The sequence below is a fragment of the Zootoca vivipara genome, chromosome 3, assembly GCF_965207765.1.
Source record: "Zootoca vivipara chromosome 3, rZooViv2.hap1.1, whole genome shotgun sequence".
Taxonomy (NCBI): domain Eukaryota; kingdom Metazoa; phylum Chordata; class Lepidosauria; order Squamata; family Lacertidae; genus Zootoca; species Zootoca vivipara.
In genome coordinates this window covers 80,548,301-80,569,235 of record NC_142586.1, presented here as the reverse complement: position 1 = coordinate 80,569,235, position 20,935 = coordinate 80,548,301, and the positions used below count along the sequence as shown (strand labels likewise).

The 20,935-nt window shown below is 39.6% G+C and overlaps 1 protein-coding gene across 7 annotated transcripts in view; it reads right to left on the bottom strand.

Annotated features, from left to right (window-relative positions):
- LTBP1 (latent transforming growth factor beta binding protein 1) overlaps window positions 1-20,935 on the bottom strand; it is a 200,426-nt gene that overhangs the window by 134,179 nt on the left and 45,312 nt on the right. For all 7 annotated transcript variants that reach the window (XM_035108252.3, XM_035108243.3, XM_035108244.3 and 4 more), the window contains exon 5: window positions 10,255-10,422. In XM_035108252.3, coding sequence (XP_034964143.2) covers window positions 10,255-10,422 — 168 coding nt within the window. The remainder of the gene's footprint in view (window positions 1-10,254; window positions 10,423-20,935) is intronic.

Below are 20,935 nucleotides of genomic sequence, written 5' to 3'. Positions count from 1 at the left end.
TAGACAGAGGGCCTTCTCAGTAGTGGTGCCCAGCCTGTGGAACACCCTCCCATCAGATGTCAAGGAAATAAACAACTATCTGACTTTTAGAAGACATCTGAAGGCAACCCTGAATCAGGAATTTTTAAAGTGTCTAATGTTTTACAATTTTTTATGTGCTGTAAGCCACCCAGAGTGGGCTGGGTATTATTATTATTATTATTATTATTATTATTATTATTATTATTATTATTCCCTGCTCTCATCTCCCCAAAAACCATTTCTACCTGCAGCCATCCATGTAAGTGGCTGCTTGTAATGTAACCAAGTGGGCAGAGTGCCATGTGGTAAGCCATCAAGGCATCTAGAGAATTAGGAGGGAACACCCACCTATGGCCAAGAGGAAATCTAATTATCAGTGATGCAAGGCTTTTGGCTGCAGAAACTACTGAAGGCGAAACCTTTTAAAAAAATACCCATGCTGTCCTTTTATGCTCTGAATATTCATTGTGCTTAATGAAGCATTCAGTGAAATTAAAAAGCTTTCACAGCTCTAAACTATTAGGTCCTATTAAAGGCTCTCTCATCAGTTCTATTTCTATTAAACCAACACAATCAGTGAAGTTTAAGTATTATACTTTAGTTATTGGTCAGCAACTAAGTTAACAGGTCAGGCCAGCATTGACAATGGAGCACACAATGCAGATTTAATGCACAAAAAAGAGGAGCAAAGATGAAAAGCAGTATTAGGGGGTCTGAGCAACTTGTGACCAATAGTTTAACTTAAATGTTGAACAAAATGGTGGGAAGCAATCTTGGTTCATTAACAGGAAAATGCAAAAGAAGAGGTCCTTTATTACACTAACTAAATATCACAAAGAATGAGCAACCTTTCTTGCTAATCACACTAGATGTTAAGCAAAAAACAAAAGTGGGCAGAAATAGAGCAGGGTAAAAGGCTGAAGTTTAAAAAATTGGAATGAAGGAAGTATTACACAAACTTCACTAGGTTATGTGAGCCTTCCCTAACCTGGTGTGCTCCTTTCAACTACAATTCAGATTTAACTAATGTGACCAACTGTTATAGATAACGGGACCTGTAGTTCAAAACATTTAAAAGTCACCAGGTTAGCAAATCATGGGTTAGGCCATCTTTGAGGCCACAAGATTTCAAATATTTCAGCAAAATAGCTACTTTTGAAATTTAGAAAGCCAGCACTTGTTTGATTCTGCTTCCATTATTGTATTCCTCCCCACCCCCACCCCCCCGCTTCTAGCAAAGCAGGATGTGTAGGGATGGGAAGAAGGGAAGAGAGTCATCAGAGTTCCAGGTGTGTTTCATGCACCCAATGTATATAGCAGGCCCGTCCAACAGGTAGATTGTGCCCCCCCAAGAAGCTCAACAAGTTTGGTTCTCCTAAAAAAAAGTTCATCATTTTTGCCCTGCACCTCCAAAAACAGAAATTTCCTTCCTTTAAAAAGCTCAACAACTTAGACCTGAATCCAAAAAAGGGGTAGATCACTGCCAGTCTTTAACTCTGTGAGTAGATCGCAGTCTCTTGGGAGTTGGTCACCCCTGGTATATAGGATATGTCCAGCACTACCTTACTTAGTTGGTACTTTGCAACGCGCTTTGAAGTACCAACTTCTGAACTTCAAATCACCTTACATCTTAAGTTTTTGTGAAGCCAGGTGACTGACAGGTTGGAACCCTGACCATCTGTCAAATTTGACACACAAGAGTAATCCTGATAAGGATCTGGACTGTGGAGTGAAAATGGTCCTCCACCTCTAAAAAGAGCATTGTGTGAATGATAGCACCATCTTTTATGGTTTGGCTTTCCATTCGGGCGCTTACAGTACTGTTAATGTGCCATAGCACTAGGCTCTCTAGACTCTCTGAATCTTAATAATCTTCTGTTAACAATATATCTTGGTTTTAAAATAGCCTAGCAAATATCTGCTTTAATGCATTAATCTGAAACATTAGAAAGTTAAAAGCAAATGTATGAAGTTAGATGATCCAAGTCATCTGAGAGATTTACAATTGGCAGAACAAAAATAGCAGCCTGCTTTATCCTCACTGCAAAGGTGAGCATGCACCTTGCAAATCCATAAAACAGATTTGGGTAATTCACCATGGCAACCGGTAGCATTTTTATCAGTTATTTGTCAGAATTGTTCTTGTGTTTAGATTTGAATTATTCAAACTTGGCATGGACTTCAGCATCTAGGAAAATGTTTGCAAAACAAGTCAGAACTGGTAGAATATTTCATTTGAATCCAACCTCACACAGAACTTATATTTTCAATATAAGACAGTCAACAGTTTTACTTATGTTTCATTTGCTTTATCTGACACAGATCACCAGGTACATTATATGCAAATATAAACGGTTGCACAGTAAAGTTCATTTCTCTTCTCTTTGTAACACTTGACTGGGGCAGAAGTTGTTAATATATGTTTGGGGAAATGCAGATTAAGCAGTTAATGTGCATAACCACCAGCCATTGTGGACATTCAACAGGTCACGTGAAGAATGTGAACATACTGATTGGGAAATGTGCACAATTTCCATTTAATTTATGGATTATATGCACATTCTCCATGAAACCTTGTGAATGTGTACAATAGCCAGTTATTATATACATTAACTGCTGCTCAGTTTTCATTCCCCTTAACACAATGTTCAGCTGGATGAATTCCATATATTGTATAATACTAGATAACTCCATTATGATTAGCAAATTATTTTTTAAAAATACATTAGATGGGGAGTTTTTCTGCTTTTGGCAGTATAGCTAAGTCTTATGGCAATGGAGGAGTAGGATGGACAAAGAAAGAATGATATTATGAAAACTAAGCACCAAGTGTCTGGCACAAGTTGCCAAAAAAAGTTTTAAAGCCTTGTCCCGCTTTTACCCAAATACTTCTACAAGCTGTTTTGTCTGACTTTATGCGTCCTCTTAATCTGCTTTCCCTGGCACAGAACCCCTTTTATGTCATCACACTCCCCTTACCCCCATGCTATTTGAAATATATGCTTGACTGGCTAAGGTATTGACATATCAGCAACAACCAAATCATTCTGCAGATATCACAGTTTTATTATTGTCCCTTGAACTCTGTTGGATTCCATATAAAGTATGGAACAATAGAAAAAGACATAGGTGCTCTGTTACAGGCAAAATGAAAGAAATGCAAATAAAGCGGGAAATGCATGGTTCGGCCTCCCATTTCCCAGGAATATAATCTGGCACTCATTTTCTTTCTCCTGTACATAATACTGACATTTTAAAGGCAATTTCCTTAAAGAACATTTTAGTGCAACAATCTGCTGTTGGAACTTTTCTTGTATATGAATGCTGCAGCAAAAGTGTTTTGGCTTCCTTACAAGTCACATCCACTTTTTTGGCTAACGAGTTTTCTGTTAACTCCTATATGAGAACCACTGTTTTAATAGAAAAAAGCACTGGGTTCAATATAGTACATAGTTACATATAATTGTTTCAATAAGTTTTAAATTCTTAGACCATCCTGGATAGCCCCTTTAATCATGTATCACAAATAAAATTTATTTCCTCTTGCTCTTTTAATTCATACTTGTAACTATCTTACCATTTTACATTGAGTATGTGGAAACCTATTAAAAAGCTACTGTACAGCCAACTATATGATATTTGCTTACAAGAAGCTTGCAAGGTGGGTTATGGTCAGAGAGAGTGAATTTCTCACTGCTACTCAATGAGGAGCTTTTCAACTGAGTGGGAATTTAAAACTGAGGATGAAAACAAGTGCAATATTTTAAAAAGGACCTGAAGACTCCCCAGATACTACATGAACCTGATTTCCTACCAGCTGATCATCTGAAATGACAGATGAATATCCTAGTTAAACAATCTCTCCCCACACCATACATGTTTCAGATACTGTCTTTTAAGAAGTGCCAATGAATGCACATTTATCTACTCATTCATCACACTAATTAAAAAGAAAAACAGAAACCTTTATTTAATGTGCAAAACTGCTTGGGGAGAAGGTTCCACAAAGATATTGCAGGTACAGTATAAGCCAGTCAGTGCTGTGCTTGGCTAGTATCTGATGCAAACCTATGTTTGTCAGAGCATGAACCTGGACAGGAAAGGAACACCTGACTGAATGCAGTGAGGGTGATTCCAAATAAACTCCATTGCTGTTGAGATGCTTTGTTTGATTTAAGTCTCAGTTTCCTATGTGAAAGCCCAGCACTTAAATTATTCCACAACAGCAGCTTTCTCTTTTCATTCTTGGAATCATTTAAGTTAGACAAACTGATGAGCAATCAATGGCTTTTAGTTAAACAAGATCTCCTTGTACATAGGTACCCATGCGTACTGGATGCTGAGGACATAGCTACTTCATGCTCTACTTGAATGGAAGGATTATAGAAGCCAAGTTAGAGCCAAGAGTTTAATCCATATGGGATCTGGATCAATGAGAAAAACAAAAACAAACTGCAAGCAGCCAACAATGGATGGAAAAAGAGAGCATATTGCTAGAATCATTAAGACCACCAACAAAAATATATTTAAATACATTTGAAGAAGGATGCCATCCAGGAAGATGGTTATACCTTTGGACAAAGGACTCAAAAAGGTATGCTAAACAAGGAAAAAGAGGTTGCAGAGAAGCTGAATGAATTATTTGCATCTGAACTCACAGCAGGAGATATAGGGCAGAGCCTTCTATCTGAACTAACATTCCCAAGAAAGGAGATTGGGCAACTGAGGCAAATAGTTGTGACAAAAGATTAAGTCCTACACCTTAGTGACAAATTAAAAACATTTGCTTGGCCTCCTGGAGTGGATTGTGCAAGTTTAGCTACATGGCATCCATCTAAAAGTTATTGAAGAACTCAAATGTAAAATTGCTGAACTTTAAACAAAAACATGTAACTTTCCCAAGATTGGCTTCTGTTACATCAGACCAGAAAGTGGCCAATGCAACACCCATTTTTTAAAAAGGGGATTGGGGGAGATCTATGAAATAACAGGCTGGTTAGCTTAATGTTTGTTCTAAATAAACTGGTGGAAAGTATTATTAGATATAAAATCAACATGCATATAAAAGAAGAAGTCTTGCTGAAGAAGAACCACCACAGAGTGGAATTCACTGCCACTGGATGTAGTAACGGCCACCAACTTGGGCGGCATTAAAAGAGCCTTAGGATACAGTTATCAATGGCTTCTAGCCATTATGACTGTGTCCTACCTCCAGTACCAGAGATGATATGCCTCTGAATGCCAGTTGCTAGGAAACGTAAGTGAGGAGAGTGCTCTTGTGCTTCTGCCCTGTTGGTGGGCTTCCCATGCCCACTGTAAGAACGCAATGCTGAATTGGGTGGGTATAATGCTGCAGGTGCTGGAGGAGACTCTTGAGAGTCCCATGGACTGCGAGAAGATCAAACCTATCCATTCTTAAGGAAATCATCCCTGAGTGCTCACTGGAAAGACAGATCCTGAAGCTGAGGCTACAATACTTTGGCCACCTCATGAGAAGAGAAGACTCCCTGGAAAAGACCCTGATGCAGGGGAAAAATGAGGGCACAAGGAGAAGGGGATGACAGAGGAGGAGATGGTTGGACAGTGTTCTCGAAGCTACCAACATGAATCTGACCAAACTGCGGGAGGCAGTGGAAGACGGAAGTGCCTGGCGTGCTCTGGTCCATAGGGTCACTAAGAGTCGGACACGACTAAATGACTAAACAACAACAACAACAACAAATCCTGCAGGGCTCTTCTTATTTTCTTATGGGATACAAACAGGAAGGAGTACAAGAGTCACCAAAAGAGCTAGAGGAGAGAAATACTGGAAAGATAAATAGGAAGAGTTGCAGTAGGGACTGAGACAGGCATCCCCAAACTTGGCCCTCCAGCTGTTTTGGGACTACAACTCCCATCACCCCTACCTAACGGGACCAGTGGTCAGGGATGATGGGAATTGTAGTCCCAAAACAGCTGGAGGGCAGAGTTTGGGGATGCAAGCAAAGAATAACCTTGTTACTTCCCCAAGAGGTTCACTCAGAACTTAGTATTATAAGTAGCTTAAGGCCAGAATCAGTCAGACCAAATTGACTTGGGGGGGGGTATTATACTCAACAGAAAGTAGATAAAAGGGGAAAGTGTGTTATATGACTTTTGCTCTTAAGTAGAAGTTATAGGGAAGGAGAAGCAGCAAGAGACATGATCACTAACCCTCAACCTCGGCCCGCCAGATGTTTTGAGACTACAATTCCCACCATCCCTGACCACTGGTCCTGCTAGCTAAGGATCATGGGAGTTGTAGGCCAAAAACATCTGGAGGACCAAGGTTGAGGAAGCCTGCCTAAGATGTTCAGTTCAAGAGCAGCAAGTCATACTGTTTTTGCCTTATAAAGTCTAAAGAGAATGAATAAGTACTTCACTGAATCAGCCCTACATTGTTCAAACTTGCTAGAATATATTAAATCAGAAAAGACTTATGAGCAAGAATGAGTCATACAATCACAAACGTTAGCTGGGAAATTCAGCATTTGCAATGCTGTTCCCTTTCTCCATTACACTCTCTAATCCAGTTCCCTGCCACAAATAAATACAATTCTTTTGGAAAGCTAAATCTGAAAGCAAAACAGTCGCATAATATAAACAAATCTATATTAATACTCTGAACTACCATACTTCAATCTGTTGACTGAATTTGGGGTGTTTTTGTCCACTCTAAACCGACTGCTGCTATTGTTCTAACACAATATACATTATTATTTTTATATGCCACTCGTAAAATGCCCATGGTGATTGAAAGGGGTAGAACCCGCCAGTAAGAATCAACCAAAACAATTAAGAAACCATCCACATCCCTTATAAAAGTAAAGGCAATAGTGAGGATGGGGTAGTGAGTTAAAGAAAGGAGAGAAAAAAATGGGAAGAGCTCTGTTGGATCAGACCAAAGATCCATCTAGTCCAGTCCATTTTATTCTCACAGTGGCCTATGGGAAACTCACAAGAGGGACATGAGCACAATGGAACTCTCTTGTTCCTAAGCCACGAAAGAGCATACTGCTTCTGGTGCTAGAGGTAATGTACAGGTATCATTACTAGTCGCTGAGAGTCTTCCATGAATTTTTCTAACCCTTAAACAATGTGCTGTTTGAAGAAGTACATCATTTTGTATATCCCAAATCTCCCACTATTCAGCTTCGTTTGATAACCCCAGGTTCTAGTATTATAAGAGACAGAAAAACAGCCAGTGGCAGTTTATATAAAGTTAGGTTTCTTTTTATCCCAATATGTATCACTTGACACTTGTTTACACTGAACTGTTTTTTGCCATTCTAATACCCATTTCCACAGTTTGAAGAGGTCCTTTTGGCTCTGCATTATCCCTTTTTTTTTCAACCACCTTGAACGATATGGTGTCTTTAAACTCAGCTACCTTAATGCTACCCTACGTCCAGATGTCTTATGAACCAAAACAAAAAACCCACTGAGATTAATTCAGTTTAATGAAGGAAATGTCCCAGTGCTGGCACATGGATTCTTAAGGTTACAGATCTTCTCAATACTGTCTCTAAAGGCCTTTTGTTTTCCCAGAAAAAATTTTGAGGCAGAAACTAGAGCTGCTCTCTACTCATCCCAGTGCTGGACTTGCTCCAGGTTTCTTATTCCTAGGACTAGTGATCAAAGACCATATTCAGCTTATGAACCCATTCTCCTGGAACTATGCAGCATTGTATTCATTAGGTACAAGACCTTGAACTCTGGGAGCTAAATACTGCAGCTACTTCTGAGGCCCACCTGGTGCCTAATAGGTAACACCTATTCTGCCTGGCTAGATGGAGTTTAACATATTAGTGGGCTGGACCTTAAAAGTGTGATCCTAGCACTAAGTGGCAAGTGAAGACCTAACTCTTCCATTTCCCCTTCACCCAGTCAAGCAATGATGGATCTTTATGATTCACAAAATCACTCACCATCCCAGTTTTACCTCTGGGTGCACTTCTGGTAATGCCCCGCAAGTCGGACTTCTAAACATAAACACGCCTGCATACTGTTTTGTAGGCCTGATAAACTTTTCTATATAATGGGCTGGTTCCCTTTTAAGTAGTTACAGGGCATACCGTTTCTAAAATATCAAACCTGAGGGCAGGAAGAAAATGATGCTACTTGTTTCAAAAGAATGCAGCTTTATACCTGTATAACAAGTAAAAATATGTCATAGAATCATAGATCTGTAGGATTGGAAGGAACCCTGAGAGTCACCTAGTCCAACTCCCTGAAATGCTTAAAAACCTCCAATGCCATTCTGCCCTGTAATGTTTCTTCTTGGTTATCAAATAGTTTACCTTCTAAGATACCTTATCATTCAGGGCAGTTATACTAAATGTATTAAAACAAAACTATGCTTCACATAGCTGTAACAATTGCCACAGGAATAGAATTTGATTTTTCACACTTGTTACTGGAGGTATAGCAGCTCTCATTCATAAATTCTCCTTATTTTTCAGTTCCTCACACATTGCCACATACCAGAATTATATTTAGTATGCAATCAGTGCAGCATGCCTTTTAAAGCTATCATTATCAAGAAATGTACTACGGTATCAAAGGAATTTGGATCCATACCATCACTTGTCTGTAATTTAATCTAAGGACACTTCCAGAGATACGCTTAGTTCAGATGAAATGCCAAACCATGGTTTGGTGTAGCAAGAATGAGCCTTGGGGTCATGCACACTCTCCCCTATGTCTGCAAAAGTGGAATCGGGTCACAGTTCAGTTGCAATTTCCAGTTTTTGTGTGTGCAAACCATACACTGTCCAGTTATTCTGCTATGATAACATACTATAGTCAGCTGCTAAATTGGAACTCAGGGAAGTACAATGGCAGGAAGCAGCAAGTGAATCTAGACTTCAAATAATACCAGGCTGTGGTTTTCTGTTACATCTAAATCAACACTTTTGTCTTTTGTAGATAATAGGTGCTTGAATCAGAGCACTGGTCACACTCAATCCCCATGCTGAAATGTCATCTCCATTTCAGATCTCGCCAGCCCAGACAGACTAGCAAAATCCAACATGACCAGCACACCTACAATTGTGCAAACAAGTCAGCAATGGTAACTCTAAACTCCCATGCTGAGAAGCATCTCTCCTCTCTGAGGCACCTCCTACTGTGATTCCTGATTTGCTGCTACCGTTCTGCTAGCAGCAACATCTGGAAGAATCTTTAGAGTGATTGACCTGCATTTCATCCATCCACTTTGCCAGACCAGAGGAATTAGAAATAACATTTTGGGGGGAAAGGTTGTATACCATAAAAAGACAATTAGGATGCCTCTTTCTACTCTGCCTAACATTATGTTTGTACTTGGAATAGTTTTGCGATTCTAAGGATTAGCTGACATGAAGTGAAGAGCTTTAAGAGTTTCATGAACTGGATAAAATGACATTGCAAACTGCCCTAATCAGTAACAAGGACATTTAAACTGTATGTCATGCTACTCTGAACCATTCTCCTTGAATTTCACTGCAAAGCAAGATGGGTGGGAAACTGAATCTGTGGCAAGTATACAATTCTCTACAGCTAACATTCAATAACCTTTGAAAAAACAATTATCCAACATCTTATTTATGGTGTACCATGCTAGGTATACCTCTGAGATTCCTTTTTGGAAAACACAAAATAGCATTCACTGGAATGATAATTGACATTTATCTTACTTTTGATTTGATTTTTAAGCTTTCTGTCTCCTATTTGGACACTTAACACATAATAAATATGTTACGCTCACAACACACTCAAGGCAAAAGTTGAAAACTGGCACCCATTTCACTCACAGGAATGCAGAGTCACACAATTCCCAGACAATGTCTTGCAGGAACATTTCATTTAAGTCTAACTAAATTTTTCACATTCACTAACCACAAACAGAGTATTTCCCCCCTCAACCATGACATATTTTCCATCCAATTTGCGAGTTTCTACACAGAGCTACTAACACACAGTGCTGCCACCGCCTCCCCTCACCACATACAATCTAAACTGTGGAGTTTAAGTAGTTATCCCTCTCTTTTGCATGTTCAAAGAATTATCAAAGTCAGACAGGGGATGCCCAGCATCAATGACATTACACTTATCATAGACCCTTGAAGAAAAAGCTAACAAATTCACAACATGCACAAACACACAGAGTCCAACAGAAGAAGAAGAAGAAGAAGAAAGGATTAGCAAGGATGATTAAGGATTGGAGAGACTTACCTACTCGGAAGTTGGGTGCTGTCAAGGTGTCAGCAGCATGCCCATTTTCACTAATCAGAGTCGTGGTGTTTCCTTTCTCGCAGCTGTTCTGACAGGTGCCTTTTTTACAAGTCACTTTACAGATGCTGGGTGTAAAGACCACCTTGATGCGTCCCGTGTGATTTCCCACTGGGAGCAGAGGCAAAGAGAAAAAGAAAAACAAACAAGTCACTTTGGTAGCCATTGATTTCCTTTAGATGATTTTTTTTAAAAAGCTTCTTAAAAAGAAAATTTAAAAAGGCAGAGAGTTCTTAACAGAGGAGGGCAGGCTCCAGTGCTCTCTCCTCGATATCCAGTGGTGTCTCTGAAACAGGAGTAGGAAGCTTAGCAAACAGGACTCCGGGATCCACTCCAAAACCACATTTAAAGTCAAGTCACTGGAGTGGGATTAGTAATCACAATGCTGCACTTTATTCACAGTCAAAGAGCAATACCAAGGGCATGACAGCTTAAATAGCCAACCCTGACAGGCAGATGTAATGTAAAGCGACTGGCTGTTCACCTAGGGGTGAATAAACTCTTGCGTCTTTTCCTCCTGCATACTTTTCCTGTTTCTACACTTATTAAGTCACTATTTGTAGCCCGACCCTTGGAAATGTTTTAGGCATGCCGCATGTCTGAAAACATCTGTCTCAAATCTCCTGGCACCCCAGCCTGAAGTGAACAAATCCAGTGACGCAGCTGCCCAGGACCCTTTATTTTTTTTCCACAGATTCTTGGAACGGCTACTCCATGTGGATTTACATATTATAGGTTTTACTTTGTTGACAACTACTAGCACTTAAACCAACGTTCTAATTGTTCAAGATTGCCAACGGATAACTGCAAAACCTGTTCCTAACAGGGGGTGGGGTGGGGCAAAGAGAAAGTGTGTTCCAGGCACAGTCATTCAGTACCTTAGTATGATCTTGTTCTTAGAAGATGGGAGGATTTACCAAAACCCCGATTTTCTCTATTTAAACCCCCAGATTTTATGAATGGTTGTATATACATTTGGTTAAGCATCGAACATTTATATCTCTTATTTTCTTACTTTAAAAAAGCACGCTTCAGATATACAAAATCATGTGCATCTCCCCCCCCCTTGTCAAAGTTTTACTGCAACTTCATCCCTTCATTAAGAAACCATATTAATAATAACTATTTGCAAAAAAAAAATTATCCAAGCCTCATTTCTTCCAAGCCAACATTTTTTCCAAACGTTTTCCAATATGTTCCTGCCACAACAATGTGTGCAATTTGAACACAGATTGGTTGGCCCATCCAGTGTTTGAATGCCCTCTGGGAAGTTATTATGGGTAATGCTTTGGGGGGCGGGGAGAATGTTTCCTAACATAAAAATAATATCATTTCATATTATTTTTGTAAAATAAAAAAATTCCTTCAGTAGCACCTTAAAGACCAACTAAGTTTTTATTTTTGGCTTGTAATAAGATTAATTGAAAGTAAAGAAAACAGTGCCAGCTGATTCATCTCCAGACACTGGCATTAAACTGTTGCCCGCCAAATGCAGAGCAAATGTTCCAACTCACTGTAAACAAGCAACTTTCAGACCTACTTACAGAAAGCTTCTCTCTGCCAATATTGAAACCGTGATCTCCCCCCCCCCTCCTCCAAATACAACTAGTCACAGCTACTCATTATCTGAGGAGATTTAGTGTGTTCATTCAGCACAACGGCACATGGATATGGGAGCAGTCTCCTCCCATTCATACAGATAGATTGCGGGACCAATACAGGGGGTGCAGTCTGCACTGCTAATTTATTACTTAGGCTTTGGAATTGGCAGGTCCGCTTTCTAGTACCAGTACCATTTTACGTAGTATGAAGAGCCACCTGTACTTCACCGATAAAGGTAGACTAGAATGAGTTGCAGTTCTGTTTACTAGTTGCAAGAAGACAGTGAGAAGGCTCACAGAGGAGTTAAAAGTCTTCCCTGGCACTGCTCACAGCCTTCTAAGGAAGCCTGCCTCATATTTGGAACACTTGTGCTCTGAATAATTCTTAACAGTAGGCATAGCAGAGATGAAAGGGGAAAACAATCAATTTCACTCATTCTAACTTCACCAGTCATAGCTCACTTAAAGGCAAATCTTAGCTTTTCTACTGGCAAACTGCATTTTCTAGGAACAAGCTCTACACCTTTCCCGATAAACAGGCATAAAGTTGCTTGTGAACTGCTGAGGCAGCCAGGTTTCAAACATCTAAGGCAATTCTAAAACACCAAGCAGATTTCCAATATTTTATTTGGAAATGTCTTCAGAGGAAAAAAAAAACTTTTCCTAGAAAAACCGTAACAATTTCTATCCTCTATTTTAACATGCCCTTTGCAATCATTTTTTTCCCATTTAGGAAGTGATCTAATTAAAACAACATGCTTAGCTAAGTAACCACTATCAAGCTGGCCCAACCTGAAAAATCTCGTGTGCTAGAGAAATCCCAGCTGCAGTTCTTCAGTGCCACAGCATGGTTTAAATTGGACTCTGACAATACCGATGAGCCTGAGTGGTGACTCTTGAGTCATGATGCAGACAAGACAACAAACAATGCACTTTCAGTACAATTTGATAACATAGCAAAGGATTGCTGGTATATATGATTGGGAACTCAGTAAGTTATTTAGGAGCCTTACTTGGTAGAAAGCCCCAATGAACTTAACAAAGCTTCTTCTGAGTTGATTTGTACAACTTTCTTTGGAGACTGGCTATATCCAGGAAATGAATGCTTCCAAGAATCCACTGATCACATTTTCTTTATTACATCTGCAGAGCACATAAGGGGAGTTGTAGGAACTGCATGTATGTATCACACATTGTCTTTTTGTGTCAGACATCTCATGAGTTTCTGGTTGTAAGAACGTGAATTAATATTATAATTTGATTTTTATATCGCTCTTCCTCATATAAGAGCCCAGGGCAGGTAATTTAAGTACAGTGGCACCTCGACGTACGAATAACTCTACTTACGAATGTTTCTACTTACGAACGGAGCTCCGTCCTCCATCTTGGATGCGGTTTAGATAGGATTTTTTCGACTTACGAATTTTTAGATAGGGTTGCTTCGACTTACAATTTTTTTCTCCCAATGCATTCCTATGGGATTTGACTTACAATTTTTTCCGACTTACGAATGTGTGTTCAGAACACATTAAATTTGTAAGTCGAGGTACCTCTGTAGAAGAAAATCCCATGCATTATTAGGGACAGATCAACCTATTTCCATTCCATGTCAATTCACATGCACGAGAATGCATGAATCATAGATCCATTCCATTCTGTTTTTTGCATTTTAAAAAATGCATGAAAAATTCGCATTTGAATTGTACGAATGCTGTACTTCCTTCCCCTAAAAGATTTTTTTTGCATGCTTTCAATGCATTTCTTCTACATATTTTTGTATGCTTTTTCTGTTAAATACCAAACACTTACTTTCACATATTTTATGTAGTTTTACAGAAACTACATTGCCATTTCAGCAACGTATGTAACCCAACCCATAGCTGCATTCCAACATGCATGCAAATTTTTGGACCAGTGAATTAGGTTGGTTCAATTCCCAATACAGAATGATTTAATTTCTTCAGCATTCCTAGTCCTAATAGACATCCACATTTGAAAATGATTGTGAAAAGAAGCCGAAGTTCCATGGACTATTTTCAGGAACTGTATAACAAGCAGATCAGAGGATCATTCAAAACTGCAGACCAGAAGAGAAGACAAGGGTTTACAGTGCCAACGTGCAAGAGCTATCCTGTAGTTCTCCATGGCAACTCAGGATGGACTCTAGGTGGAACAAGAACGGGCTGCTAAATATGCACCATGTCTTACAAAAAGTCAGTACAAGTAGGGCTTGTCCATTTATACCTCTGTGCACATATGCAATGCCAACTCAAAACCTGAACATGTAACAGGGAAAGACAAACCCAGACTGTACCTCAACACTACTAGTTTCTATTTCAGCTAAGTACCCACCAATTCTTGAGGCTTCTGTTACCCAAATTCAAAGTGCACACTTGGCACATTAGACTGAAGGACAAACGTGTAGAAATTTCCATTTACAGTAATTGAAAGGTGGATCTAATCCTTAATTGCACTTCACTCCTGGATAAGTTAAAGGGAATCACAAATATACTTACACATATATGATCTTTGTATATGACTCTCTACTTGTATGTTTCACCCAAATACAGTGGTACCTCTACTTACGAATTTAATGCGTTCCGAATGCACATTTGTAAGTCAAAAAAAATTGTAAGTCGAATCCCATAGGAATGCATTGGGAGAAAAAATTCGTAAGTAGAAGCAACCCTATCTAAAAATTCGTAAGTAGAAAAAATCTAAACCACATCCAAGATGGCGGACGGAGCTCCATTCGTAAGTAGAAACATTTGTAAGTAGAGTTATTCATAAGTAGAGGTACCACTGTATCCATACCCATGTACAAAATAATCCTAAAATACAACCCTCAGTAAGCTTAATGTATTATTATTATTATTATTATTATTATTATTATTAGCAGCAGTACCCAGCCCATCTGACTAGGTTGCCCGAGCCACTCTGGGTGGCTTCCAACACAAGGAGACATCAAACACTGAAAACTTCCCTATACAGCGCTACCTTTGTATGTCTTCTAAAAGTCATATGGTTGTTTATCTCTTTGACATCTGATGGGAGGGTATTCCACAGTATTGGGACCACTACCAAGATGGACTCCTTAGGATACTGTTTTATTAAAAGTAGCCATATAGCAAAGATAAATTAAGAGTGGATAGATGAGCATTAGCCACCATTCCAGATTTCTCTATGTAATACCGTGTTTCCTCGAATGTAATGCACATCTTTTTTGGCCAAATTATGTCACGAAAATTAGGGTGTGCGTTAGATTTGATGGCACATTAGATTCGATTACAAGCATGAAAAACATCGCTGACATAGCAATGAAACTTTTTGGGTTTCAAGGTTTTGAAAACTGAGGTGCACATTAGATCTGATGGCGTATTAGATTCACTTATATACGGTGGTAATCCAATCTCAAATTACACAAAATGGCCTTGGCAATATGAAAGTAACCTGTGTTGTGAACCACCCTGGGATCTAAAGATGAAGGGTGGTATACAAATTTAATAAATAAACATTCATTGAATTATGGGAACATTATTTCTTTTTTATCATTCATATAACATTGTTTTTAATTTCTCTCTCATGAATAAATCCCTCATTCCATTTTCACAACTAGGGAACTGAAAACAAGACATAATCACTTGGATGAGACCTAATAGTAAATCCATGGGTTTAGATCAGTGGTTCTCAAAACTGTTTTCTCTGGGCCACTCTTTCAGAATAAAAAATTGCCAACATCGACTTTTTTATTGATAAGAGATGCACTGGAAAACACAACTAGGATTGTCCTCAGTATCACTTGATGCTCTTGTTCTCATTTTGAAAATATATCGATCCATATTCTGCAAATATTATTATTATTATTATTATTATTATTATTATTATTATTATTCACTGAAATGTTTAAATGTTTCTTTGATTGTCCTTGAATCTTCCTGCCACACTTGCCATTGTCTCCTGCCACACTTGGGGGCGGGGCTGTTGCCACACCCTCTGAGAACCACTGGCTTACATTCTATGTTTTTGCTTCGTGGATGGAAGGAGGACAGTTTTGTACCACTTTCGCTTATAGAACTCTCATTTGTTGAATGGAAAGCTATTCCCTCCATTCACAGAAGAGAAACTTAAGTCCCAGGTCATGGATTAAATAGGATTTCCATCACAGGAAGTATCTGTTACAGTATGGAGGGCGGGGAGGTTAATGCTTTGTACTGGCAATGTACCCAATATAATTCAATGGCACACACAAAAGTCCATTCGTCTCCACCCTGAAGGTCTGGCAATTCAACAGCAACATCATGAATTAAATGTGATCCTACACAAGGCTTACTGTGACAAACTGAATTGCAGTCTGTTATGCTGTAATAGAAAGAGCAAGCAGAGGAATGGGCATTTGGCAGGGCTTGTGACCAGATGGCCATGACAGCTGTTTTTGCCATATCTAGATAGGGTTATATAAGGTGAAGGAATTCTATAAGCTAGCTTTGTAGATAATTTTACTTATAATGCTAATCCAATTCCAGGAAGATTTTATACATGTTTTAGTTGTCTTTATGAATGTGAACAATTGTTGATTTACATTTTCTACTAATTGTTTGGGTTTTACCATTCTTTTCAGAATTTGCATAGATGCCTTCCAGAGTTACTATATGGTGCAAGATTTCCAGCTATGAACACTCAGCTGGCCACATGCATCTCATTTTATTTGGAGGAGGGCCATGTGGACACTGAAGTTTTGGGCTGCTTTACTAATGAAGTCACTGGAAGGCTGCACACGGAAGCTCATACGTATGACAAACCTAGTTGGTCTCTGTCGCACTCACCTAGACTTGTGCAGGACCCCCAGACATTTCACGGTCTATTGGTGCCTGCCAAACGACTTTTTTATCCCACTACCACCAACCAGTAATCAGACTGGTAACTGTTCACTACTCCAGACAAGGATGAGGTTTGGAATAAAAGATGTTTCTTTATTAAAGGTACATACGCATGTGGTTTCAATACAGTAAAGTTCATCAAATACTCTTTTAACAGTTGTTCCTATATCGGCCTATTACCTCTAATATCCACTAATGATTCTTTCGAACACTCTGTCCTTTCTGCTAATTAACCACCTATGCCTCCCTTCAGACTCTAAGCCACGATATCTCGCTCAGCCACTCCAACCCAGCTCTAACTCCCAGCTCTCTACTCAAACAACCAACCGCCCTCCTCCTCAACTCCTCCCAGGGGTGGGCTTTTATAGGCCTCCTGACTCCGCCCCCTAGGTTCCAACTGACATCCCTTGTTAACTCCTCCTATACCATGCCTGATTGAGAGTGACCATTACAGTCTCTAAGGTGCTACTGGAAGGAATTTTATTTATTTATTTTTTGCACCTTTCCAGTCTCTTGTAAAATTTGGGTTGGAGGGTTGGGTTTCGGAGAGTAGCAATACTATATAAAAAACAGGCACTGATTATGTTCTCATGCTCCATTTAAAGATGACACACATATTTACAGAGTGGAGAAAGAATTCATTGATCCACATGGTATTAAATATATTAAATACATTTCCATTAGAAATAAAGCAATATTTTCATTCCATACACATTATTGGGATATAAGTATTACATGCACCTAGGACTCATCTCTCAGGTTGTGGTATTTATGTTCCAATACTGTTGCAGAGAGCAGCTGAAAAAACCATCCCAGACTTACACACACACACACATATACAGGTATAGATATAAAAATATACAGTTTTAGAAACACTAAATGTTTCTAAAAGCTCTTTGGTAATCTCCTATACCTTTTGGTCATCTCCTATACCTTTGGTCATCTCCTATACCTTTTAAACTGCTGACAAAACACAATCAAGAGGAAATTGCTTATTTCCTAAAGTAGGCCTGTCCCAGTTCTTTTATCATCTTTAAAGCTGTGCAAAGGAAAGCTAATATTTAATAAATACCACCATAAAATATAACCTTTTTTGTTTAACAGCAACCTTTTTCAATCATACAATGAATTTTTCACAATATTTCTACATACTAATTTTTTTTAAAAAAAACCCACATTATTTCCTCTAGCGATTTTTTCAGTTGAAGCCATATAATGTATAGTCAACTAACAAGTCAATCCTTGATTGGCTTTTGCTAAATATTATTTAAAGATCCTGCACAGTGGTCTCTATAAAGATGCATATCAGCAATACATCCCTTTCACACTCCTTGTTTCGACCTTTCCCCCTACATTTCAGAAGAGCAAAGTAGTATCTCTTACACAAATTGTGAAGGATTGCAGCTGTACCAACTGCATGGTGTCAGCCAGTTCCACTGTTGCTCCCATTTGTGGCATGGATGGGTTAGGGACCAGCAGGGGCCTTCAGTACATAATGATTATATATATATAATATATATATATATATATATATATATATATATAATCAACCACACAGACAGAGGAATAGCCCCCTAACCAGCAGTTCATCTCAAGTCCTTATAGCAATGCAAAAATAAGGATAACCCACTATACTCAATAACAAAGGTATAAAGTGTATTATTTTTTGAAAAACTCCCAGTTAAACTAAATGATGAGCTGTGTCTGTTTTGCATAGACAGAACAAGGTTTGTTAATCTTAACTGAATAGATTAATAGGTAAAGCAGGCATGCCCAGACTATGGCCCGCAGGCCGGATATGGCCCGAAGGCCTCATTTATCCGGCTCGCGGCAACCCCCACCGCCCACTGCCGCCACCCGCTCTTACTGGAGCAGCGCGGCGTGGCTGCCCACTTCCGGGTCACAGGAGCACCAGAAATAGCTTGCCTGCATATGCAAACGTCATTTCCGGCGCACTTCGGGGTCAGAGGAGGCCCATGTGCATGCGCACAAGCTATTTCCGGTGCTCCTGCGGCCCGGAAGTGCGCTGGAAATAGTGTGTGTGCACGTGTACGGGCGCGTGCTCTCCCACCCTCCAGCCCGCCGCGTGATCGGCGCTGCAGGCACCAGCCTGAAGTGCGGTAAATTTGGAGACCCCGAAGGTAAAGGAACCCTGGATGGTTAAATTCAGTCAAAGGCAACCCTGAAGGCAGTTTTTCATGTTTGATGTTTTATTGTATTTTTAATATTCTGTTGAGAACCACCCAGTCGCTGGGGATATCAGTATAATAATAATAATAATAATAATAATAATAATAATAATAATTCAAATATGACTATGGGATGTGGCACTCATCTTGGTTTTCAGGCTGAGGGAACCAGCGTTTGTCCACAGACAGATTTCTGGGTCATGTGGACAACAAGACTAAACCGCTTCTGGCGCAACAGGACACCGTGACAAGTGCCAGAGCACACAGAAACGTCCCTTCCCACCGCAGTGGTACCTATTTATCTACTTGCACTGGTATGCTTTCAAACTAGGTTGGCAGAAGCTAGGACAGAACAACGGGAGCTCACCCCGTTGCATGCATTCGAACCACCGACCTTACGATCAGCAAGCCAAAGAGGATCAGTGGTTTAGACCACAGTGTCACCTGCGTCCCTTTATAATGGTGCTGGAGGAGACTCTTGAGAGTCCCATGGACTGCAAGAAGATCAAACCTATCCATTCTAAAGGAAATCAGCCCGGAGTGCTCACTGGAAGGACAGATCGTGAAGCTGAGGCTCCAATACTTTGGCCACCTCATGAGAAGAGAAGACTCCTTGGAAAAGGCCCTGATGCTGGGGAAAATTGAGGGCACAAGGAGAAGGGGACGACAGAGGATGAGATGGTTGGACAGTGTTCTCAAAGCTACCAACATGAGTCTGACCAAACTGCGGGAGGCAGTGGAAGACAGGAGTGCCTGACGTGCTCCGGTCCATGGGGTCACAAAGAGTCGGACACGACTAAATGACTAAACAACAACCACCTCCCACACATTGTAGTGGAGCTTATGAACTCAGCTCCTCTACGTGTGTGTGCAAGTGCTAAGGTGCTTGTTGCAGAATACATTTTATAATCTGTGCCTCAGAGTCCTTTATGGCTATAGCATTTTAGTCTGAGTCAGTGATCACAATCAGTTATTAATTTATTTATGCCTATCCTTCATGTCTAAATCTCATGAACAGACAGAGGCTGTTTTATTTTATTTTATTGTTTTAAAGTGAATCATCTTTCTTCTGACATCTCATTAGTGTCAAGCTTCTTCCTGTATGATTCCTGCACCCATGACACCCCTTTTTGGACTGTGGCCATTTTACATGCTTAAAACAACGTGAAACATGCCTGATAGTTAGCAATGAGCAATGCTGTTATTGTTTCTTGGCAACCAACTTTAGGGCAATTGCTGAACCTAACCAGAGTGAGCGAGAGAGAAAGAATCATGTACTATGAAGTTATATTAATAGAAGTACTAGATTTTGCCCTGACCTGTCTAACTTTTAAAGTATTTTTTAAAGCATTAACACCTCAGCTGTAGGTTTCCAGAGCACTAAATTAACCCCCCTCAGAGCTCATGTTTGTTCATTTGTTTATTATTAAATTAAAATACTTCTGTATTCCTTTCTGTAACACTGTCAAAGCTGCTGACTATAACATGATTATCCGGTTTTAAATTAACAAAAAGAAAAAAGTAATAATAAAAACAAAACAGTTATAGCAGCAAAAAAAATAAATATTCTTTAAGCCACTCTAAATCAGCCCAAAGGCTTTTCCTAAAGAGCCAGGTTTTTGGCCACACACCAAAAGCTCAGCAATGGGGGAAAAGGAGTTATACAGAGTTACATAAATAAATGGAATTGTACTGTGTGACATTACAATGCATGGCTCTGAGAAATGCTGCATTCTAGCATGTGGAATGGCCTCTTTGGGAATGGCACTTCACAACCCAGAACCCAAGATTTCTTAGCCATGCTTCATAGTATCATGCAGTACAACTTCATTTTTGTGCTCAAGTGGCAAATGTCAGAGACCCCTCTGTGCCCTTCAGAATCTCTTCTACTAGGAACTAGTAACTTGAAGGCAAAGGAAACTGTGGGGCTAAAATTGCTTAGCTCCAGGAAAGAGAC